This window comes from Manis javanica, chromosome 5 (assembly GCF_040802235.1).
Source record: "Manis javanica isolate MJ-LG chromosome 5, MJ_LKY, whole genome shotgun sequence".
Taxonomy (NCBI): domain Eukaryota; kingdom Metazoa; phylum Chordata; class Mammalia; order Pholidota; family Manidae; genus Manis; species Manis javanica.
In genome coordinates this window covers 12,956,063-12,977,665 of record NC_133160.1, presented here as the reverse complement: position 1 = coordinate 12,977,665, position 21,603 = coordinate 12,956,063, and the positions used below count along the sequence as shown (strand labels likewise).

General features: G+C 51.3%; 1 protein-coding gene across 9 annotated transcripts in view; it reads right to left on the bottom strand.

Annotated features, from left to right (window-relative positions):
* Nucleotides 1-21,603, bottom strand: part of CDH22 (cadherin 22) — a 115,677-nt gene that overhangs the window by 30,372 nt on the left and 63,702 nt on the right. For all 9 annotated transcript variants that reach the window (XM_073236530.1, XM_073236529.1, XM_073236528.1 and 6 more), the window contains 3 exons: nt 13,938-14,057; nt 4,977-5,144; nt 1,223-1,416 (listed from right to left, as the gene is read on the bottom strand). In XM_073236530.1, the coding sequence (XP_073092631.1) occupies nt 1,223-1,416; nt 4,977-5,144; nt 13,938-14,057 (482 nt within the window). The remainder of the gene's footprint in view (nt 1-1,222; nt 1,417-4,976; nt 5,145-13,937; nt 14,058-21,603) is intronic.

The following is a 21,603-nucleotide window of genomic DNA, read 5'->3' as shown; positions in this document are numbered from 1 at the left end:
CTGTGTGTCTGTGGGCAACCTATTTAGCCTCTCTGGTGGGAGATTAAATGAGATCTTCCCTGATACACAAGCAGCAGCAACTAATGTTAAGTTAGGCCTGATGAGCCAGGCTGCCTAAGAGCTTTTCCTGGAAATCTGGATAAACCCAGGCTGAGCCTTGATTCTTATCAAGGAGTGCCAATGGGTGACTCTCCCACCATGAGCTCCGTGGAAGTTGCTGGCTCTGGCCTCCTAAAGATGATGCCTTACCGCAATGAGCAAAAGCAACGGTGGGGCTGCAGGCACTCAGCTGCGTGGTGGGGAAGCTATCTGAGTAACTTCCTGGAGGCCTGCCTTGTGCGTAGGGACCCTCGCTTCCTCCCCAGAACCCTCCACCCCCACCTTCTCCAGCAGGGAAACAGCCACCTCCTTCCTCTGTCCTGTTGCCTGGGAAATCAGGATGCAGGGAGGCAGGCGGGGACCTGGCCTGCATGTGAGCTGCGCAATGGGCTCTGGAGCCAGGTCATCAATCAGGCGTGGTCTCTGCTTCCCGAGCCAGGACTGACTCCACAGAGACACCTCAGGCGCCACTGCTGGAGCAGGCGGGAGGGGCCAGGCCAGGGGCATGAGAATGAAAGCTGTGCTGGAGTCCGGAGACTGGGCTTGGGGCCTTCTGCTGCTTTGTGATGCTGTCCCCCATCTGTGAAATGGGCTCATCTTAGAGGAGGGCAGATGGAGATGAGAAGACTGAAAACTACATAATGTCTAATAGGGTGGATTCTGGAGCCAGACTGCTTGGGCCCACATCCCTACTTGGCTCTGCGAGATGCGTGACCTTGGATGCGAATCACTGAACTTCTCAGGGACTCAGTTTCTCATCTATAAAATGGGCCATACATGGCATCTCAAAGGGTTGTAGCGATTGAACGAGTTAATACATGGGAAGCAGTTGAAGGGTGCCTAGCACATGGTAAACACTTTATTATAAGTATTAGCTATTATATTTTATCCTCTGGGAAGTAAGTAGCAGTTTTCTCTATCCTCAAACCTTCAAGGCCAGGCAGAGAATGGGTCATTATGTGCTTATTGAGTGAATGAAGGGATATCGGGGGCAAATGTTTCTGTGGTCCCAGAAGGCAGAGCCTGGGCTGAAAGGAGCAGATTTAGGGAGTCAGCATCTGGCAGGATGGGAGGAGGAAATGCCGGACAATGGCGGTGAGTGAGCTCTCTGGGGAAGCCGCACCTTCTGCACTACGATGATGGCCTCCTGAGTGTCGCTGTCCGTGGTGACCTTGAACGCATGGCCACCGCTGCCGCTCTCATCCTTGAGGTGGTAAGTCATGTCTGTGTTCTCTCCCACGTCTGAGTCCTCGGCCTTCACTCGTCCCACGGCCGTGCCAATGGGGACTGACTCCTGAATGCTGAACTGGTACATCTCTGTAGGGGATATAGCTGTGAACAGGGATGGGGGACAGCCCCTATCCCAGCTTCGCCAGCTCTAGGGAAGAGGAAAGCGGGCCCAGATAGACTCCAGGGAGGGCAGTGTCTGCAAGAGGCCCCCACTTGGCCTGTACGGGTGCTGGGAGAGGCGTGTCCTCTGCAGAAATTCAGAGAGGAGGGTCCTAATTCTAACCCTGAGTTTATTTGCTGATTGATTTGGGAAAGTGCCTGCAGTTCTTTGGGCCTCAGTTTCCCCATAAGCCCAGTGAGAAGGATAGAGGAGCACAGTGATCAAGGCTAGGGTTCTAGAGTCAGTCCCAGCTGTGCAATCCTGGGCCTTGGTTTCCTCATCTGTAGACTGGGAATGATAATAGTGCCTGCCTATCAGCATTGTTATTATCACGACTAACTTAGATGATGATGCATGTAAAATGCTTAGTACAGTGCCTAGCACATGGTAGCTACTCAATAAATGGAACAAAGTGTATCACAATGGTAGGACTTCATGCTGATTTTTCTGTTTCTTCTGATGTTATTGATATTGATTCTTTCATTTCTGCATGTTTGCTGGGCACTTATGATGTTCTAGGTGCAGTTCTAGGCACGGGGTTACAGCAACAAGCAAAACAGACCAAAAACCCAGCTCTCACAGTGCTTTCCTCTTAGTGGAGAGAGAATGACACTCAATGATCACATCAGTTAAACATGCAGCACGTCAAGCCAATGGGGATTTTGGAGAAAAAGCAGTACCTATAAGGGTGTATGTGGGGGATTTTTAAAAGAGTGATCAAGAAAGGCCTTGCTGGAAAGATGACATTTTTGCAGAAGTCTGAGGGAGGTAAGGGAGTGAGCCAAGCAGATATTTGGGAAAGAGAATTTAAGACAGAGGAACAGCAGGTGCAAAGGCTCTGAGGTGGGCACAATGCCTGGCGTGTTTGAAGGATGGCAAGATGACCATTGTGGCCAGAGGGGAAACCACAGAAATGAGGTCAGATGGGGTGCAAACAGTACCCTGCTCTCCTTCCACAGTCAAGGTCGAGGTATGGGTGACTTGCTAGGTGAGAGCGATGCAGGAGCGGGGGCTGTGGAGATGGTGATGTGTCTCTCGGGGCCCCACAGGTATGGATACCCATCATGTCGAATTACTGCCTCTGATTCCTTCTCACACAGCCACCAGGGGCTTTCCTAAAGCACAAGATGACTATGCCACTACTCCCCTTTGGTCCCTTCTATAGCTTCCCACTGCCCCGGGGCGGAGTTTTACAAGCCCACTGACCTGCCCTACAAGACGCTTGCTGCCTGGCCCCTGCTGACTTCTGCAGCCTCAGCCCCCAACCCTCACCCCAACTCTGGCTTCAGCTTGGCTGAAGTTCTTGTAATTCATTAAATACTACTCGCTCTGTCTCACCGCCAGGTATTCCCTCTCTTTATCCTCACTTCTCACTCTTCCTCTAGACTGCTGAATGTTACCTCCTCCAGGAAACCTCCCCAGACAGACCGCCAGGCTCTGCTCCTGTGTGCCCAGAGCCCCTGAGCATGTCCCCTTGTAAGGCTTATGGCATTTCCCTATCATTTCCTGCTTATTCTCTCTCCTTCTCCCTTGTCCTCTCTCCCTTGCACCCCTCTCTCCCTGGGCTATGAGCTCCTGGAAGGCAGGAACCACATGTCTTATTCATCAGGCATCCTCAGTGCCTGGCAGAATACCAGACTGTGTGTAAGTGACTAGTGAGTGAATGAATGAAGAGCAGCAAGAGATATCAGTACACTCTCACCACATAGCCCAAATCAAAGAGTCTGACAATACCAAGTGTTGGTGAGGATATGGTACAACAGACGCATGCATTTATTCAGGGGGAAAACTGTTCAGCTTTATTTAGTGAAGTCGGAGACAAGTATACTCCATGAGCCAGCTATTCTACACTAGAATATATACATGGAAAATGCATATCCACACTAGAGAAATGAGTGCAGAATGGCACTAGGAGATGTGCAATAACACTCAAAGTTGTATCCTCCATAATAGCCTCAAACTGGGAACAACCAAATGTCCATCAGTAGGAGATCAATGAAGGAATCTTATACAGCAATGAAAAGGAATAAATTATATCTACAAGCTTTACTGTAATGTTAGGTCATGCATACATAGGTGAACTCAGCCTGAAGCAAGGAGGTGGTGATTACAAAAGCAGACAGACGGTGGTTTACTCTGGAGGAATGGGTGGGAGGAGCAGCTTTGATCAGGAAAGGGCATGCGGAGGGTTCTGGGGTCCTGGATGGTGGCTATAGGAGTAATTGCTTTATAATTATTTGTTGAATTAGGCATTTATATTTTTATATCCTCTGTTTACATGCTTTATTTCACAATCAAGAAATGTTAAAAATAAGGAAATAATGAATAAATGGATGACTAAACAAGTCTTCCTAGAGCCCTGGCTCTCTCTTCTCTGCTTTGCTCCATCCCTTCCAGCTCAGAGCCTGGCACAATTGGGCAGAAGACCGGGCAGTTCCCACTCCTCTACATGGTGCTTTGAAGCTTCCCCGTCAGTGGGCAGGGCTGGCTTGGGGGAGAGGGCTGGGGGCAGCTTCTGCGTGTCATGGATCTGGTGGCAGGCTCTGCCCTCCCACTCCAGCTCGGTGTCTGAGCTGAGGCACTAGGCCATGCCGCTGCTGCTGCTGCGCTCTCAGCTAAGGGATTGGATTCCCTTATCTCTCGGGGGTCAGTCCCCCGTGGTGGGGCCTAATGTGAGAGCAGCAGACCTCAAGTAATGACTAGCCTGATAGGGATCAGCCTGGCTCCCGGCATTTAGTCTCTGCCAGCTTCAGTGGCTTCCCCAGTATGGCCCTCGGCCTGAGCCAGGGACAGCAGGGCTGATGGGGAGGTGGGGGACAAAGCCGGGAGAACCACCGCCCTCCATCCCCTGCTGTGCCAGGAGAGGCAGAGAGTGGAAAGACCTCCTAATTCAGATACTCAGAATCCTGCCCCCCAGGCTCCCTGGAGGAGGGAAAGACCTGTCACTCCAGACCTCAGCTTTTCCGTGCAGTTATGGGTACCCTCAGCCTGGGTCTGCTGCAGCCTCTGTCTACAGCCCTCTGTCCCCCCATCTCCCTTCCCTTTGCAAGCTTGGGTCAGTGGCAGGTCATGTGCAGTAAGTGGAATAGGGGTGTGTGAGAAGGGCAGTGAGGGGCTGGGGTGGGAGGACAGATGGCGGCTCACCCTCGGCAGGAGATGAGGGGTGGGAAGGTAACTGGTTACTTGGATGTATGGAAAATCAACAACTTTATGGCCTTCCTCTACAAGAAGCATGATGGTAGTGGGGGTGACAGGAAGTGTTGGGTATAAGTGGGTGACTTGTGTATATAGACAGAAATATGGGAGCCCCTTTTGGTAGGAAGCTTAAAGGGAAAGGGAAGCTCAGGGTCAGTGAGTGGCTTGGAAGGATGAACAGACACCCACAGTGTTCCCCACCCCCACACAGAAGCCCAGTGGGACGGGGGTTGGGGGTCTAACAGACAGACACAAAGATGTGGCCATCTCCCTCTGAGAAGGCTTCACTCACTCTGCGGGAAACGGGGTGGGTTGTCGTTGACATCAGTCACCACGATGGTGACGGTGGTGGAGCCAGAAAGGCCACCCAGCTGGCCCGCCATATCTGTGGCCTGGATCACCACCTCATAGCGCTCCTGGCTCTCGCGGTCAAGGTCAGGCACAGCCGTCCGGATCACGCCTGTGGGTGAGTGAGGGTGAGGCCAGGGTTGGACCCAGGCTGCGGGCTGATACAGGGACCCCGCTCCAGGCAGAGGCTGCCCTCATTCAAGTTCAGGAGGGGAGCGCAGAAGACTGGGATCTGGTGATGGGCTCAGCAGTCGCCACATGATCACTCAGACACACACGTGCTCACACAGATATGCTCACACAGGTAATCACACGTGCTCAATACTCCACAGACTCCCACACCATTGTGCCCACACAAACATGCACTCACACACAATACTTTCTCACATGTACACAATTATCAGGTTCATACACACATACACTTTTAAATACATAATTTCCTGAACACTTATACACATACACACTCACATTTATACAGACATACTAACACATACTCACTTTCTGAACACCCACTCTCACACACACTCACACACACACACATGCATGCTCTCACACAAAATAACACGAAAGCAACAGAACAGATTAACTGGTTTACCAATGAGGCCTGGGGGCTAGAATTAGAACTCTGTGACCCTGCCCCCCACTGCAGCCAATCCCCCTTTTGGGGCCTCAGTTTCCCCATGTGAGGGAACCCTGATGTTCTCTGCATGAGCCTGGCTTGTGTCTGATTTGTCCCTGTCAGTGACACTCAGCCCACAGCCAGGCACGTAGCAGAAGCTGAGTGTTTCATACAGTGAAATGGACTCACACCCACACTGGTACACACTTACGTTGGAGTCAGACTTATTGCACATGCACAGGTACTACACACAGGAGAACTCACATAAGGTCACAAACATCTTAGTACATGCATAGCTACTAGCATACACTCATTTTTACACACATACCCCTCAACAGTTAAGTCCCCAGCCCTTGGGGCCTCTGCTCCCCAGGCCCCAGCCTTGCCCTGGATTCTCTGTCCAGGCCCCAGCCAATCACCCATCAGACAGTCCTTCAAGCTATTAATGGGAGAGGGGCAGAGGCAGCAGGAATGGGGGCGACTGCAAAACTAATTCTGCTGAGGGAAAAAGGCTGAGCTTGTCTCCCTGCCAGTGGGAGACTTGGGTGGCGGGGGGAGTTGATGAGCCATTCACAGCCCTCCCCGACTCCAACTTGCTGAGCACCAGGTGGTGACAGGTGGTGCCCGGGGCCTGAGCACCAGGTGGAGTCATGCACCAGCAGCCCCATGATGCGCCCCATAAAACCCAATCTCCAGCTCCTGATGTCCCCAAACAGCCCCCGGACTCCAATAAAGGCACTGGAACAGGAGGAGCGGTTGTAGTGTGTGCACGTGTGCATGCGCGTGCTGCTGAGGGAGCCATGGGTGGGGCGCCTAGGAGGTAGCCCTGCTTTTGCAGGATCACATGGAGATATGAATGTGTAGTCTGTCTAATTGAGAGTCAACCAGTCGCTCTGTAGCAGCCTTCCAGCCTCCTCAGCAGGCTCCCTCCTGACCCCTCCTCTGCCGAGACTGGTCTTCCCAAGGGTAGGGAAGTCTTGGAGGCAGGTGGACTTGTAGTAAATTCCAGATCTGTGATTTTTTGGCTATGTGTTCTTGATTAAATTCCTTCCTCTCTAAACCTCAGTTTCCTTATCTGTAAAATGGGACCACCACAATACCTCCCTAAAGAACAGGATTTCTCAACCTTGATACCACTGACATTTGGGACAGGAGAATTCTATCCACTGGATGCCAACAGCAGCACCCTCTCCACAATCCCAGTTCCAAAAATGTCTCCAGACATTGTCAAATGACCTCTAGGGGCAAATCAGTTGAGAAACTTGTTCAGAGTTTCATCTCATGAGAATTGCATGTGACAAGAATGACAGTAACTAACACTGATGGGCACTTACGCTGTGCCTGGTGCTGTTCTAAAGCACTGTCAATGAACTGCCTCATTTAATCCTCTCAATACCCATTGGAGGAAGGTGCTGTGATTATCCCATTTTACAGATGAGGAGCTGGAGGCACAGAGAGGAGAAGCACTTGCCCAAGGTCACACATGGAGAAAGCACACGGCCGGGATTCAAGCAGGCACTGTGGGGCCAGAGCCCACCCTATGAACTACCCCACTGGACCGCCGTAAGGATGGAGGGCCCCTGCCCAGTCCGCCCCTGCCTCACCCACCATCAGGTACAAGGGGAGAGCCCAGGCCGCGGACAGAACAATGCGACGCCACCTGTGTGGTCCTGTCTCAGTTCCTGGAATGTCCTCTTGCTGTCCTGGGTCCTAATCATGCAGCAGGCCCTCCCTGACCTGCTGCCCAGGTGCTGCCCTCATGGGGACTGAGCAGTGCCCTTCTGGGCGTGAGGGCAGGGCCCAGGCCTTAGCTGCCCTGTTAGCCTGGCCTTCGCAGCCCTGGACAGAGGGGTTGTCCTGGGAGGGTGGGCCTGCCGTGTCCTCGACCCTGGGGGGCTGGAAGGAGGGAAAGAGCAGAAGGGGAAGAGAGAAGCAAGGGAAGATGGAGGTGGTAGAGAGAGAAGAAGGGAAGAGGGGGCCTGGGGAAAGGGAGGGACCGAGGGAGACTGGGTGAGAGTCAGGAGGGAAGAGACAGGAGAACAAGAGAGAAGGGGAAGTGAGGGGTCGAAGGGGCGGGAGGCCTGAAGAGGTGGGAAAAGAGAAGAGAGGAGGGGAGTGGCAACACAGAGAGAGATGCACACCCAGGGGAGACAGAGAGACAGAGACCAGGGGAGAAATAAACCGAAAGAGCAATAAAGGAGGGAAGAAAAAGGCAAAGAATGACAGGGAATGGGCGCTTTCACAGACAACAGAGAGGCACAGACACTGAAGTGGAGAGGCAGAGACAGTGAGAGGAGGAGAGGCAGACAGACAGACTGACAATGCAGTGAGCCCATCTCAAAGGCGACGAGGAGGCTGACCACTTCCTGTAGGCTGAGCTGTGTGCCGGGCGCTTCACACCCAGGATCTCACTGAATGGAGAGGCTGGTGATGGGATCTGGGGCCTCTGTGCCTCCTTGGGCTTGTGTTCTAAAAGCTCAGTGACCCAGCTCTGAGTGAGGCTCGGAGCAAGGGCCTGGCTGAGGTCCACCCCTGTGGGACAGGAGCCATGCCCATGTGGCTGTCCTTGCTGTCCCTGCCACTTCCTGGGGATACGAAACTCTTCCCACTTGGAAGCTCATCACGAAGCCCTGGTGAGTATGTGATCAAGTGCCATCTCTGGGTAACCAGGGGGTGGGTAGCCAGAGCCAGGCTGCCTCGGGCCCCTGCCCTGGGATCACACCCAGTGATGGGTTGCTACGGTGATAGCTCCCAATGCAACACACCTGCTATATTTCCACACTCTTGGGTCATCGGTTCCCACACATCGGTTCCACACCTTGCCTCAGCCATGCAACTTGCTTTGGCCAGTGGGATATCAGCAAGTGTGACAAAAGCAGAGGCTTGCTAAATCCTTGTGTGCTGGGGCTTGTCTTCTTGGAACCCTGCTGTGAGGACACCCAGGAAGAAAGGCTACCCCGAGGACAGGCCCAGCCGTGCTGGCCATCCTAGCTGACTGCCAGCTTGTGAATGTCACCACGTGAGTAACCCAGCAGAACTGCCCAGCCCACCCACAGTACTGTGATAAATAATAAATCATTGCTGTTTTAAGTCCCCACATTTTGGGACAGTTTGTTACACATGAGTGGCAGATGATACAGAAATCTAGCTCCCAGGCCCATTCTTGTCCTGGAATCCCTCATGCAGCTGCACTTCGCTGGAGGGTCAGCCGGCTGGAAGGCCCAGGACGGCCTTATGCACATGTCTGGCAGTTGATCCTGGCTGTCAGCCAGACCTTTTCTCATCTTCCAGAAGGCTGGGCTGGCTTCTTTATGTGGTGGTCTCAGGACCACGATCCCAGAGAGAAGGGTGAAGACTACAAGGCTTCTTAAGGCCTGGACTGGGAATTTGCAGAATGTCACTTCCACTTCGTTCTATTGGGCAAAGCAAGTCACCAGGCGCCCAGGGGTGGGGAGCAGTCTCAGCCTCTCGGTGGGAGGAGTGGCAAACTCACTTTACTAAGAGGGATGGGAGGCACTGATGGCATATTTGCTGCCTACCACATTCTCCTTCCCACCATCCCTTCCGAAGCTGGGAGATGCATCCTGAAGGCTGGTACACTTCCCTGGGGTCTGGGGAAACATTTCCAAATCAGCCCATGCAGTTGTTCTTCAAACCTTCTGGCTCTGTAAATTCATTCATTCACTCACTTGTTAGACTCTTGCTGAGGGCCTACCATGTGCAGGGGCTGGAGAGTCAGATATGAGGAAGTGGAAAAAAGAGGTGCCTCAGAGTCAGACAGGCAGGCTTGAATCTCCTTTCTACCATTTACATACTATCTGACCTTGGGCAAGTCCTTGAGTCTCTCTGAGCCTCAGTTTCTTATCCTATAACATGGGGATACCCAGCTGGCAGGGCTGTGAAGAAGATTAAATGAGACAAAGTTTTCTGCAGAAGATCTCACATTTTGGAGATGCCTCACTGACCCCTCTCCTCAAGTCCTGGGCTGGGTACCCCATAAATAAGCTCCACAAGGATGGAGATCCACACTGGCCCCGTTCGCCATCTTATCTATAGGGTCTGGCACACAGTAGGTGTTCAAGGAACATTTTGACTGCCTGACCCTCTGTCTCCCCTCTCACAGTCTGGGTGTAGCTGTCTGTTTGTTTCTGGTTTCTCTGTTGGAACAAAAGGCCTGTGAGGGCAGAAACCTGATGCAGCTGAGCATCCTGATGCACTCAGAAGGTGCTCATCAAAGATTAGTTTCACTGCCTCCCAGGAAAACAGACGTCTCTGGACCAGATGAGAATTTTCAGCAGCTATCTTGAAGTCTCTCTGAGAGAGTCTTCCTATTTTTGCGGGCTCAAAGCGGGTGGGGGCTTGTAATTAGAACCTGGCCACGGCTCCCCACATCCTTGTCCTCCCGCATTGCCCCCAGTTCCAGCTGTTGTCCTCACCACCCCCGTTGTCCCCTCCAAATTCTGCAGAAGGGGCCCTGGAGCCCGAGTGATGCCTCATTTACCCGCAAATGCCATCTCGTTGCCCCTGTGGGGGGCTTGCTGGCAGGCCTGGCCTTTAAAACACACAAGTTAATTCCTCCTCTGGCACTGGGCCTCGTGGCACCCTGCCTCCTCCCTTCGCTCACACCTTCCTCTCAGGCCCGTTCGGGCTCTGCTCCCTGCTATCTGCACAGCCAGAACAGACTGTACCTCGCAGCAGCTGCTAAATATAGACTTGCATCAGTGGAATATTCCTGGCTGGGGAAATGGAGCTGGGCTGGGAATGGCACCAAGGCGGCTCCTGCAGTGGGACTGAAGGAGGGGAGGAAAAATCTGGTCCTTCCTGGGCAATGACAGCAAGGACCCTTTCAGACATGGAAAGTTGAGGGACCCTAGAACAAGGACCACGGTTGCATTTCTGCACTTGCCTTGCCCAGGTTCACGTTCTGGCCTCGCGGGCACTCCAGGGCCTCCCCGACCCTTTGTGGTGGGGGATGCTCTTTATCAGAACCTGGCCATCCTCTCAACTCTCTTGAAGTCTGATCCTTCATCTGCCCACCCTGCCACCCCCAGACTCAGTCCTGGCCCCTCCCTTATTTCTGAGTTCTGTCTCTTCCTCCTCACCTGAAAGCTGATCAACTCTAAGGGCCCCACCTCCTCAGGCTGAATGAATTAGGCTTTGGTGGCAACAGTGTCCCCTTGGTTTACGTTTAAATACCAAGTATTGTGCTGAACATTTCACACACCCACTGTTCCCTTGGCCTGCATGCTCTCTCCTAGACTGAGTGGCTCACACCCTCACTTTATTTTCTGCCCAAGGTCACCTCCGCAGGAAGGCCTGTCCTCATCTCTCATCTAAGTCTGCCCTTTTACCCTGATTTATGTGTCTTCCTGGCACTCATTGCTACTTGATATTATGTTATACATTTACATAATTATTTCCTGTATTTGCTACTTGAATAAACACTCCATGAGGGTAGAGTCTTGGATTTGCCTCCTGCCACATGTCTAAGCCTAGAACAGAGCCAGGTACATAGTAGGAACTCAATGAAGACCTGTTGAATGAATGAAAGAACTCTACCATTGGGTCCTCACAATAGCTGTGTGAGATGGGTATTATTATCCCTCTGTACACATGGGGAAACCAAAGCTTAATGAGCCCTAACCATTTTCAGAGCTCCAGGCCATATTTCAGAGGGCCTGCTAGATGTTCTGGATGCTTCTTTCCTCCCCTTCTCTCACCTTAAAGTCAGTATGGTTAAAACTGAGTTAATTAGCTCTGCACCGGATCCAGGGCACATATGTTAATTCCTCTGCTCCTATAGTTTTCTTAATCCACGTTCCTCCTTCTCTTTCAGTAGATGGTGCCTCTTCCCATCCCTGACCCCAAGGTTAGGAACCCCTGAGTCCTGTACATTCATCCAGGGTGCTTGCCCTTTGCCGGACCTCACTGTTATCCCTCATTCTCCCTCCTCAGCATCTCAACTAAGCCTCACTACTAATCCTATGTCCTCTCTGGTGCCTTAACTAGATGAAACAGGCTAAGGAGTCTGGGTGGGTGCTGAGAAAGGGCACAGGCTTTGGCTTTTGTCCTTCAGGGCTCTCTGCTGGGTACTCCTGGCTCCCGTGTCTCCCTGAATTCCATCCCTGCCTCTGAGCCATGCTGTACAGCAGCAGCCTGAGGGATCTTGTTAAAATGAAAATCTGAGCATGTCACTTCCCTGCTTAAAAGTCATCAATGAACCCGCAGTATTGGCGAGGAGGAGGGGAAACAGGCACTCTCAGCTGTGGCTCTCAGAAGTGTAATCTGGTACATTTGGGCATTACCTATCCAGATTCCAAATGCACATGCTCTCTGACCCAGCTTTCCACTTCCCGAAAATTATCCTGCAGATACACTCACACAGGCACAAAATGATGTATGTATGAGGTTATTCACTGTAGCACTGTTGGTTGTAGCAAAAGATTGGGAACAGTGTAAGTGTCCATCAAGAGGGGACTGGTGAAATAAATTTTAGTGTAGCCACAACAGCTGTTAAATGAAGGAATGAGGAAGCTCTTTATGTACTGATACAGAATAATCTTCAAGATGTATTGTTAAGTGAAAAAGCAAGCAGTGTATATAGTGTGTGTTTATAGCTACCATTTGTAGAAAAAATAAAACAAATACATGTACCTATTTTCTTGAACATGCATAGAATAGAATAGCTCTGAAAAGATACACAAGAAAATGACATTGGTTGCCTTGGGGACACAAGATGGTGCCTTGGGGACACAAGTTGGCTAGGGGACTGGAAGGGGTAAAGAATTTCCACTAAATACCCATTTGGGCTCTTTGAATTTTGAACCTTGAAATGTGTTATTAATTTTAAAAAACTTAACATTTTTTTTCAAGTGAATGAGTCTCAGATCTCATAGGATATGTACAACAAGTGACTACCTTTGGGGCTACAATTACTGAAGACAGGATTGGGAAGCACTTTCTCTTTTTCTTTTTTTTTTAAAAACATTTCTTTAATGGTTGAATGTTTTCTAAAATGTATTGCTTTATCAAGGAGAAAAAAAATAACAGAGACATTATGTGTAAGAGAATGCAATTATAACTGTGCTCATAGACTGGAATCCTCAACATCCCCACCAACAAAACCAGACAAACGCACAAACAAAAACCAGTCCTCCCAGCCCCCACCCCACCGGCCCATTGTCCTTAGAATAAAATCCCAGCTCATCAGCCTGACTTATACTCGGCACAGTTGGGCCCCTGCCAGCCTCTCGGCTTCACATCTCCACCAGCCTGCTTCCCCAGTCCTGAGTTGCTTACAATTCCCCTCATGCCTCAGGCTGTTTTCGTTCTCCCAGTGTTGCCTGCACCATGCCCTCTGTCTGGACTGTCCTTCCCTGCATCTCCATTCAGCCAACACTTTCTTATCCTTCAGCAATCCACTGCTGCCCCCTCCACGCCCGTGCATGTGCCTGCCCTCTGCTCCCACCCGCCTGGGAGCCCCGTGATGGCATTTGATAAACATCTGTGATGTCTCATCTCCCACGCTCACACCTGTCCTGTCCCTCGGATCCCAGGGACAGAGAGCACCACTTTGGTTGGCATGGGCAGCCACTGCCAGCTGTGTGACCTCAGGGAGCCACTTCACTTCTCTGAGCTTCAGTCTCCTCTTTCTGTTCTTCCTGCCACTTTCACAAGGCCCCTCAGAGTTATAACCTCAGAGTGAGTGAAGTGGGGGGTGGGGGGTGGGGTGGAAGGGCTGCCCCATTATTTGGTGGTGGTGGAGTAGTGCAAATAAGCTCAGAAGCCGTGCTTCCCGAATAGTCTCTGTCCTTCCATCAGATCCTTAACAACTGCCATTTGAACAGAGCGTCACAGCTACTGAGAAACTGCACTTACCACCAACCCCTGTAAGCGCTGTGCCCATGCCTGCCTCAGTTTAACTCCAGGGACAAGGGGACCACTTAGTTCGGACCTCCCAAGTCCTTTCAGGAGCCCATGGTGGCCAGCTCCAGCCTTTGTGTTTTTCTGCCAGTTTTGCAAACGCCGCAACTGCCTCCCATTCTCTTCTGTTCCTCCGTACTTCCCTCTTCCTGTCTAGTTGCCCCTCCATCTCTCGGCCCTGGGGTCCCAGGAGCAAGCAAGTGCCTCCACGTCCTTTGTCCTACACTCTGCACATTGTGGAGAGAGGGCTGAGTGCTGACCTCGGCCACCACTCCTCCGTGGCCCTCCCGGCCCTCCTCTGATTCCACCCTAGGCCCGGCCCCTTGTGCCCCCAACCCTGCAGATCCTGGCCCCAGTCCTCACCGGTCTTGGAGTCCACAGTGAAGTGGTGCTCGCCATCCAGCACGCTGTACACCAGCCGAGCGCTGCTGCCATACGTGGGGTCATCGGCATCCGAGGCCATCACCTGCATCACCGATGTACCTGGGCCCAGGGTATCAAGCGAGACAAGGGTAACCTGGGGCCCCTGTGCTGTCCTCCCCACGGCTCTCCACCCGCATGGAAGCTGGGCGAGGAGAGCCAGCCTGGAGGTCACTGAAGTGAGTTCCCTCACAGCCCCCATCCTCACACCAAGACCAAACTGCTTCTAGGTCTGGGGCCTTCCTAGTGGCATGAGCATGACAATGAAGTCAGTTCTGGATGCAAGTCTCCCTCCCTTAGTACCCAGCTGTAGGACTCTGGCAAGTGGGGGCAGCCCTTCTCATTATTTCCTGTTCAAATAGGGGGTAATCCTAGTCTTTGGTTCATCAGATTGAGTGAATGCATTCTGAAACTCCGCAAATGGGCTCAGTCTCTCAATGGGTGGTGGTAATGGTCATTTTCACCAGTTATGGTCATCACAGTTAGTGCCAGGACTGGAAACCAGGCTCCTGGCTCACCAAGCAGTGCTCTTTCTACCCACCCCAGCCCCTCCGGATTTCTCAAGGGAATCCCATCTCCTTCCTTCCCACCCGCTGCACGGGGTGGGGGAGGGGCAGGCCAGAAAGGTAACCAAGTTCACTGGGGTTCAGAGGCCAGTGTCTTTGGCTCCAGAGCAGGAGAATGGCAGTGCCCAGCTTTCTCTTGGGGAAGTAGTTGGCTGTGGGCCCTGGTGCCCTTCTTGCCCCTCTCCTGGGTGCCCAGACAGTCCCCACCTCCAGACACACACACACTTGCATACACTTTTCCACATGCTCCGCACGCTCTGCACGTAGGCTGCTGGGGAGAGTATAAATTGGATAAAAGTCCATCAAACAGTGGCAATTAAGTTATTGATTTTCGACGCTGCCTCATTAAACTGGGAGCTTCTCTCTGCCCGTCTCAGAGATGGCTCTAATTTGACATCATGTTCAATTTGACGAAAGCAGGGCTTGGGACGTGAGGCTGGACAGGGTGAGGGTGAGGGGAGGGTAGGGGTTGAGGGGAGGAGTAGGGGAGGGGTCAGGTGGAGGGGTGGACAAAGCTGTCTGAACCTTTCCAGAAAGAAAGGAGGGTGAGGGAGACCAAGAGGAGTGTCAGGGGCTCAGGACATGAGCTAAGGAGGTTGAGACCCAGACTCACTTCATGGAGATGCCCTCTTTTGGGTGCCCTGCTGGTGAGGGATGGGGCCCAGGCCTCCTGAGGTTCTGGGCGGGGCCCTCCTGGGGCTAGGTGGGCTCTCCAGGCCAGCAGGGCAGCTTGCTGGAAGACGCAGCCAGTTCACTGCCTGGCTAATGAGTGAGGCCCTGGAAGTGCTGCCGCAGCAATTCTGCTAAGCCCAGCCCACCACCCGCCTCTGCCGCCACCAGCCTGGGGCCCTCGATCATGCCAGACAGACACATGTATTTATTTTTCACTCTTTTGCATTTCTCATTTCCTCTCCATATCCCCCCTCCTAGCCTGAGCCTCCCAAACCGGTCCTGCAGTGCGCCTCTCTCTCTGGCAGCTTCAGCTTCATACCACCATGTCAGAGTTGCGTAGAAAAGCTACGGAAGCGTTTGGGCAAGCCCCCTTCCTCTTGATACTGGGTGCCCAGGTCTCCTACTCAGGGCCATGGCACAATCCCAGGTGCCTCCTCTTATACAGGGAGAGGAGATTGAGCACTACTACATGACCAGCTTCACCAACCACTTACATCCTTCATCTCTCAGCCTCAGAGCATCTCTGAGAGGCAGAGGGGGCCCCTCTAAATTATAGGTGAGAAAACAGGTCAGACAAGGAAAAGACTCAGCCAAGGGCACAGAGTGAGGAAGTGGTGGGATCTGAACTCAGGACTGAGTCCAAAGCCCTTCTAGACTCAGAGTTAATACAGGCACAGCAACTCTAAGGATGGTGGCCCAGTGTACAAAACCACAGTCTGTGTTGACTCTGCCACTTATCAGTGGTTTGACCTTGGGTGTGTCACGAACCTTCTCGTGCCTCAGTTTTCATTTATGAAAGTAGAGCGATAGTACTACCAAACTCCTAGCATCATGTCTTGAGAATTCAAATAGGTTTCCACATTCAGCACTGAGGACAGCGTCTGGCCCACAACAAGAACTCAATAAACTCAGGTTATTGTGCTGTCTCGGGAGGCGCTGCGTGCCAGGCTACAACGACGCAATCACGCCTCCCAACAGACATACTGAAATGGGAGAAGATACATAAAGCTTTGGGCTCAGGGTGGGTGGTCAATAAATAGTGGCTGTTGTTAAGTGTGATGAGAGAGGGTCTCCCTGTTACACCCCTCTGCAATTTCCTCCCACCCCCTGGGCAAGGCACATTGCTGGGCTGAGTGACACCCCAGGGGATACGCCTGAGTTCTCTCTCTCTCCCTCTCTTTCTCTCTCTCTCTCCCTGGCTGCATCCCAGGGACTCCCGCGGGGATGATGGAATCATTTCCCCAATCCAGGATTCTTTATTGCAGCCATTACAGTTAATGCCGACACGTGGGGATGGTGAAGGGTCAGTGATTCACCACTGGTTCCCCAGGCTACACACTCCCTCCCACCTTCTTCACAAGTCAGTCACTCCCTGGAATTGGTAGACAAAAGGGTGCCAGGCTTGTGGCTGCTGTGGGACCACCTGGGAGTCATCCCTTCTAGGTTCTGCAGTTTGTTTTTTACAGTGTGCCATCCTGTCCTTTCTCTCCTTCAGCCCTCACACATTCTATGATGTAGATGCAGTCGTGCACTGGTAAATGTTTAACCATCGGCTCCAGGTGGGAGTGGGGGTGGGGGTGGGGAGGAATGTCCTGCTTAGTAGTCTTTGCTGATTTCCACGGTGTAAATACTCCCAACCATGGGCAATTTCAAGCTATCAACTGGATAAAAGTGGCTCACAGAACTCCTGAAGATCAATCTTGGGATCTCGCGAGCTAGTGGGAGCTGACTCCAGTATAATCCTGCATCATTCCCATTTTTCAGATGAGGAAACAGCTATGCACAGTGAAGGGTGAAAATGTGAACTAATAATGAGTAATAATGAAACCCATTGTTAGATATCATTTTTCAATGATAATGATAGATTACATTTATTAAATACTTTGTGCTAGATACTCTAATAAGCCCTTTATGTGTATTACCTCATGGAATTTACACAATAAAGCCCTGAAGCAAGCTCTATTGAAATTTCCACCTTACAGATGAGGAGGCTGGGTGAAATAACGAATGAACCTCTTTGTGCCTCAATTTCCTCATTTATGAAATGAGGGTAACAGTACTGACAAAGCCTCAGGATTGTTGTGAGAATGCAGATTTCCGTGTTCAGGACCAAGGACAGTGCCTGGCCACGGTCACCTGGCAAGGAATAGGAGACTGCAGAATTTAAATCCAGGTTGATCTGATGTCAAAACGCATATGCATCCTACTTTACACAGTAGGGGGAGGAGGATCTATAGGAGTAGAATAGACAGGTAAGTAAGAGAATGAAGAGCCCGAGAAAGGGGAAGGAAGGGAGAGTGGGGAATGGCAAAGAGTTGCTTTCTGGGCTCTCCCTCTCCAAAAGTTGGTTCCAGCCCTTCCAGAACAGGACTGGGATTGGCTAGGATCATCCGTTTGCTATCCATGGTGCTGCTAACCAGCCTTCTACTACATGAGGTTAAGGGCCTATATCGAGGCTCATACAGGAAGGGTTGCCCAAATGATTTTTGGGTAAACAGGATCTCAGAGCCCAGAGCTCCATGTGGAATGTTAGATATGGAAAGGCTGCTCCTTGGAGAGCACAGAAACCAGTGGTTCCCAACCTGGCTGCACATTAGAGTCTCTTAGGAGCTTTAAAATAAAACTAATGCTGAGCTCCAACCCAGAACAATTGAATAAAATTCTCTTGGGGGTGGAGTGCAGTAGAGGGCATTTTTAAAAGTTCCCACTGTGATTCTTAAGTGCATCCCAGGCTAAATACTTGACCCAACCCCTGATTGAACTGATGAGGAAACTGAGTCACAAAGAGGCTCAATGACTCTCCCAAGGTTACATCATTATTAAGTGGTAGGGAAAGAGCCAAACCCAGGTCTGTGTAGCTGTCGCCCTCCTGGACTCACTGTGCCTGTACTGAGAACAATACCCTGCAGGACACAGCAAGGATGGCACATACCGCCAAGTCAACCGTGCTCCTCCCAGGCAAAACCAGCAAGGGAAGCCAGCCGCCGCTACGAGCAGATGTGCCTTGCAACTCCATGGAGACGCACTGAGCTCTGGCCTCAGAAAATCTTGGGTTCAAATCCTACTACTTCCTCACTCTATGTCCTCAGTCAAAGATTCCCCCTGTCTGAACTGTTTCTCGCCTGTAATTTAGAGGGGTCTCTCCTGTCCCTCAGAGCTGCTGTGAGCATCTGAGATGATGGATTTAAGTGGATGGCAAATCTGGGCATGTAGCAATTCTCGATAGGAGTATATTCTTTTCTCCTCTCTCAGTATGGTCAGAAGATCTCTGGGGCCATGTCCTTGGCATGGATCTCCAGGGTCGGAGGTGCCTGGCCTCCTAGTATAAGGGGGGAGCGACAATGCTCATCTCTCATCTCCGGCTTATCTGGGTGGTGCCAACAGGGCGGTTCACGGAGCCAGAACTGGAACCCAGGCCAGAATTCTTTCCTTTCTTGTCCCTTAACCCTTGCTACGTGTGAGATCCACTTGAAGCCCAAACTTGGACTCCAGAAATCCCAGGAGGAGCCCAGCTGGCTCGGGGAGGAGTGGAGCTCAGGGAGGGAAGACATCAGTTCTCGCCTCACCCTCTCCTGGGCTGCGTGGATGTGGGAAAGCCACCTGACCTGACTGGGCCTCAGTTCCCCTTCTGTGAAATGGAGATAACATTTTCTCCTTCCTGGCTCCCTGGGTGAGGGAGATTCCTTAATGAGATGAAAGAGATGAAGCACTTTGGAAAAGAGCAGAGTCCTCAACAGAGGTGACCAAGTGTCATTATTATGAAGATGTTTGTAATTATTATCATCCTGCCACTTCCCTACCTCCCTTTGCTACCCTGCTGGGCCTGGGGAAACCCTCAGCTCACATTTAGCTTCTCAAACATTTATAAAAAATGAGTCCCACCCCCTGCTGCTGCCAGAACTGTGCAGAATGCTTTCTATTAAAAATTAAAAACCACTTGTCGAGTCCCTGGGAACGCTCAGATTACACAGGAAACAAGCCCCTTAAACTCCCCCCCTCACCCTCCCAACTCCCTCTTTGATCATCGCTTACAATGCTGGCTCACTGAGCTGGCCTCCACCCGCTCCTGGCCGCCCAGCCAGGGCAGCCTAATGTAGACGAATGACGCACCGGAGCAGCAGGCAGTGGCTGCATGGGAGGAGGGAAGTCAAAGGCTAGAGTGGGAGGAGGCAGGGCCAGTGACAAGGGACAGAGAGGGTGGCGCAGAGACATGAAGCAAGGAAGTGGGTCAGGGGCAGAGGGATAGATATGCAGAGAGAAGGACAGGGAGAACGTGGGAAAACAGACACCCAGACATCTGGAGACATACAGAAAGAAATCAGGACAGACACAGAGAGATGAGAGGCAGAGATATATAAGAGATAGACAGAAAGTGGGACAGAGACAGTGGTAGAAATACAGAGATAGAGCTGGAACCTAGAGTTATATAATAAGCAGAGACAGACAGAGATACATATGAAGCGAGAGGAGAGTTGGAGGGGGGACAAGGAGAAGAAAGGCGCCTTCGGCTTGATGGGTACAGGCCTCCCAAGGTTGCAGACACACTTCTCAGAGTCTCCAGGGAATTCTGAAACACCCCCTCACTCTTTCTTTCCTCATGGATTCCAGCCATGGACTTATCCATGCAGGCAACCCTTGATTGTGTGTGGGGAGATCAAATCTGACTCCCTGAGAGACAGACTCTCCTAGCATCCACTGAGTCTCATAAAACTCTTCTGTCCATGGGACCCTCTGTTGAATAGTCCGGTCACCTTGTTTTTTTGGGACAGCAACATTCTAAGCGTCTGCAATAGCATCCCTCTGCCAGTTACAGAAAGCAAGTATTTTTTACTTATAAGTCAGTTCCATTCAGTCACCCAACATCTACAGAGCACCTACTATGTGCTAGGCCCTTGAGGACAGGATGGTGGTTTTGTCACTTTTGTACCCACTGTCATGTGGGCACAGGGCCTGGCATAGAGAGGGTGTTCATGTTTGTTGAATGATTTGTTGATGGAAAAGAAAGACATGGATATACTCTTCCCTGTCCAGATTACCTGGGCCATGGGGGTGATACCTGCAGGCCAGGGCCTTGGCTCCCCTCTTCTTCCTCTCCCCACCATAAACCTCCTGTCCTGTTCCCCCCTCTCCTGGCCTCTTTGCCCTGTCTTGGGTGGTGAGAGCAATGCTGTTGCTAGGCAAGGAGATATTGCACATATAGATCTTCCTGGACTTTAATTAAAAACATCTTTAGAAGTTGTCTCTGCAGAGGCCAGCAATTGATTCCTGGCTTGGGCCTGAGGGCTGCTGAGCTATACTCTATCCGGCTGCAGATGGGACAATCAGAGGCTCCCAGCCTGCTGCTGCCCTCCCCAAATGAGACCCTTGGGGAACACACTGCCTGCTGCCTTCCCCCCTTCCTCTCTGCCACCATTCCCCCAAGCACCAGCTTTAGCTGTCAGCATGCTCTCCCAGTTTTATTTCCCTACCCACCTTGAGCCTCAGTTTCCTGAGCTATAAAATGGGGGTGTCAACACTTACTCCAAAGAGAGTTCCTGGGAGGGTGAAATGAGGTCAGAGATGTGAAAGTTCTTTGTAAGATGTAAAGTCCTGTGCAAGCTAAAGAAATGGCTGTGACTTTTCCACACAGGCCGAGGCAAGGAGTTTGGGTTCTGGTTTCAGGTCTGGGTCTGGTTCTGGCTCCAGCTCTTACTCTGGAACTCAGGCAACTTACTTTCTCTCTCTCTGAATTTGTTTCCTCATTGGTAAAATGAGGACAGTAATACCTGCCCTGCTTATTCCCCAGGATTGTGAGAATAAAGGGAAATAGCTCTGTGAACGCAATGTTGGCTGACAGCTGTTATTTAGTAAATGTCCCAAAGAGTGCGGACTGTACTACAAAATAGTCTTTTTCCATCTATTGAAGATGCTGCTCACAGAATAATTGAAATACATGGAAAGAGGCTATGGCAGGGCCCTTGCCTATTTGCATAGTCTGTTGAGCCCCATTCCCATGGTCCAACAATGCCAATCCTAGGGCATACAAGCCACCACATCTTCTTTTACTTTGCATGCAGCAGACATCACTAATCAATTGTGGCATTCTTTTGTGCTCAGCCTGAATGAGACCTCAGACTCCTTCTCAACACAGTCCTACAATCACTTCCAATTGACCAGAATTGGCATCGGAGATGAAACTAATCTGCCACTACTCTGAGGTTAGAGGCAGTGTCTTGCTCATCTTTTCATCCCCACAAACCTAGCCAAGTGCCATGTACATGGTAGGCACTAATATGTATTTATTGAATTGAAAGCAATGGCTTACTTTTCTGTTCCCTTGGGGCTATATATATAAAGTAGGTACTAATAAATGTTTGCTAAGTTGGGTGACT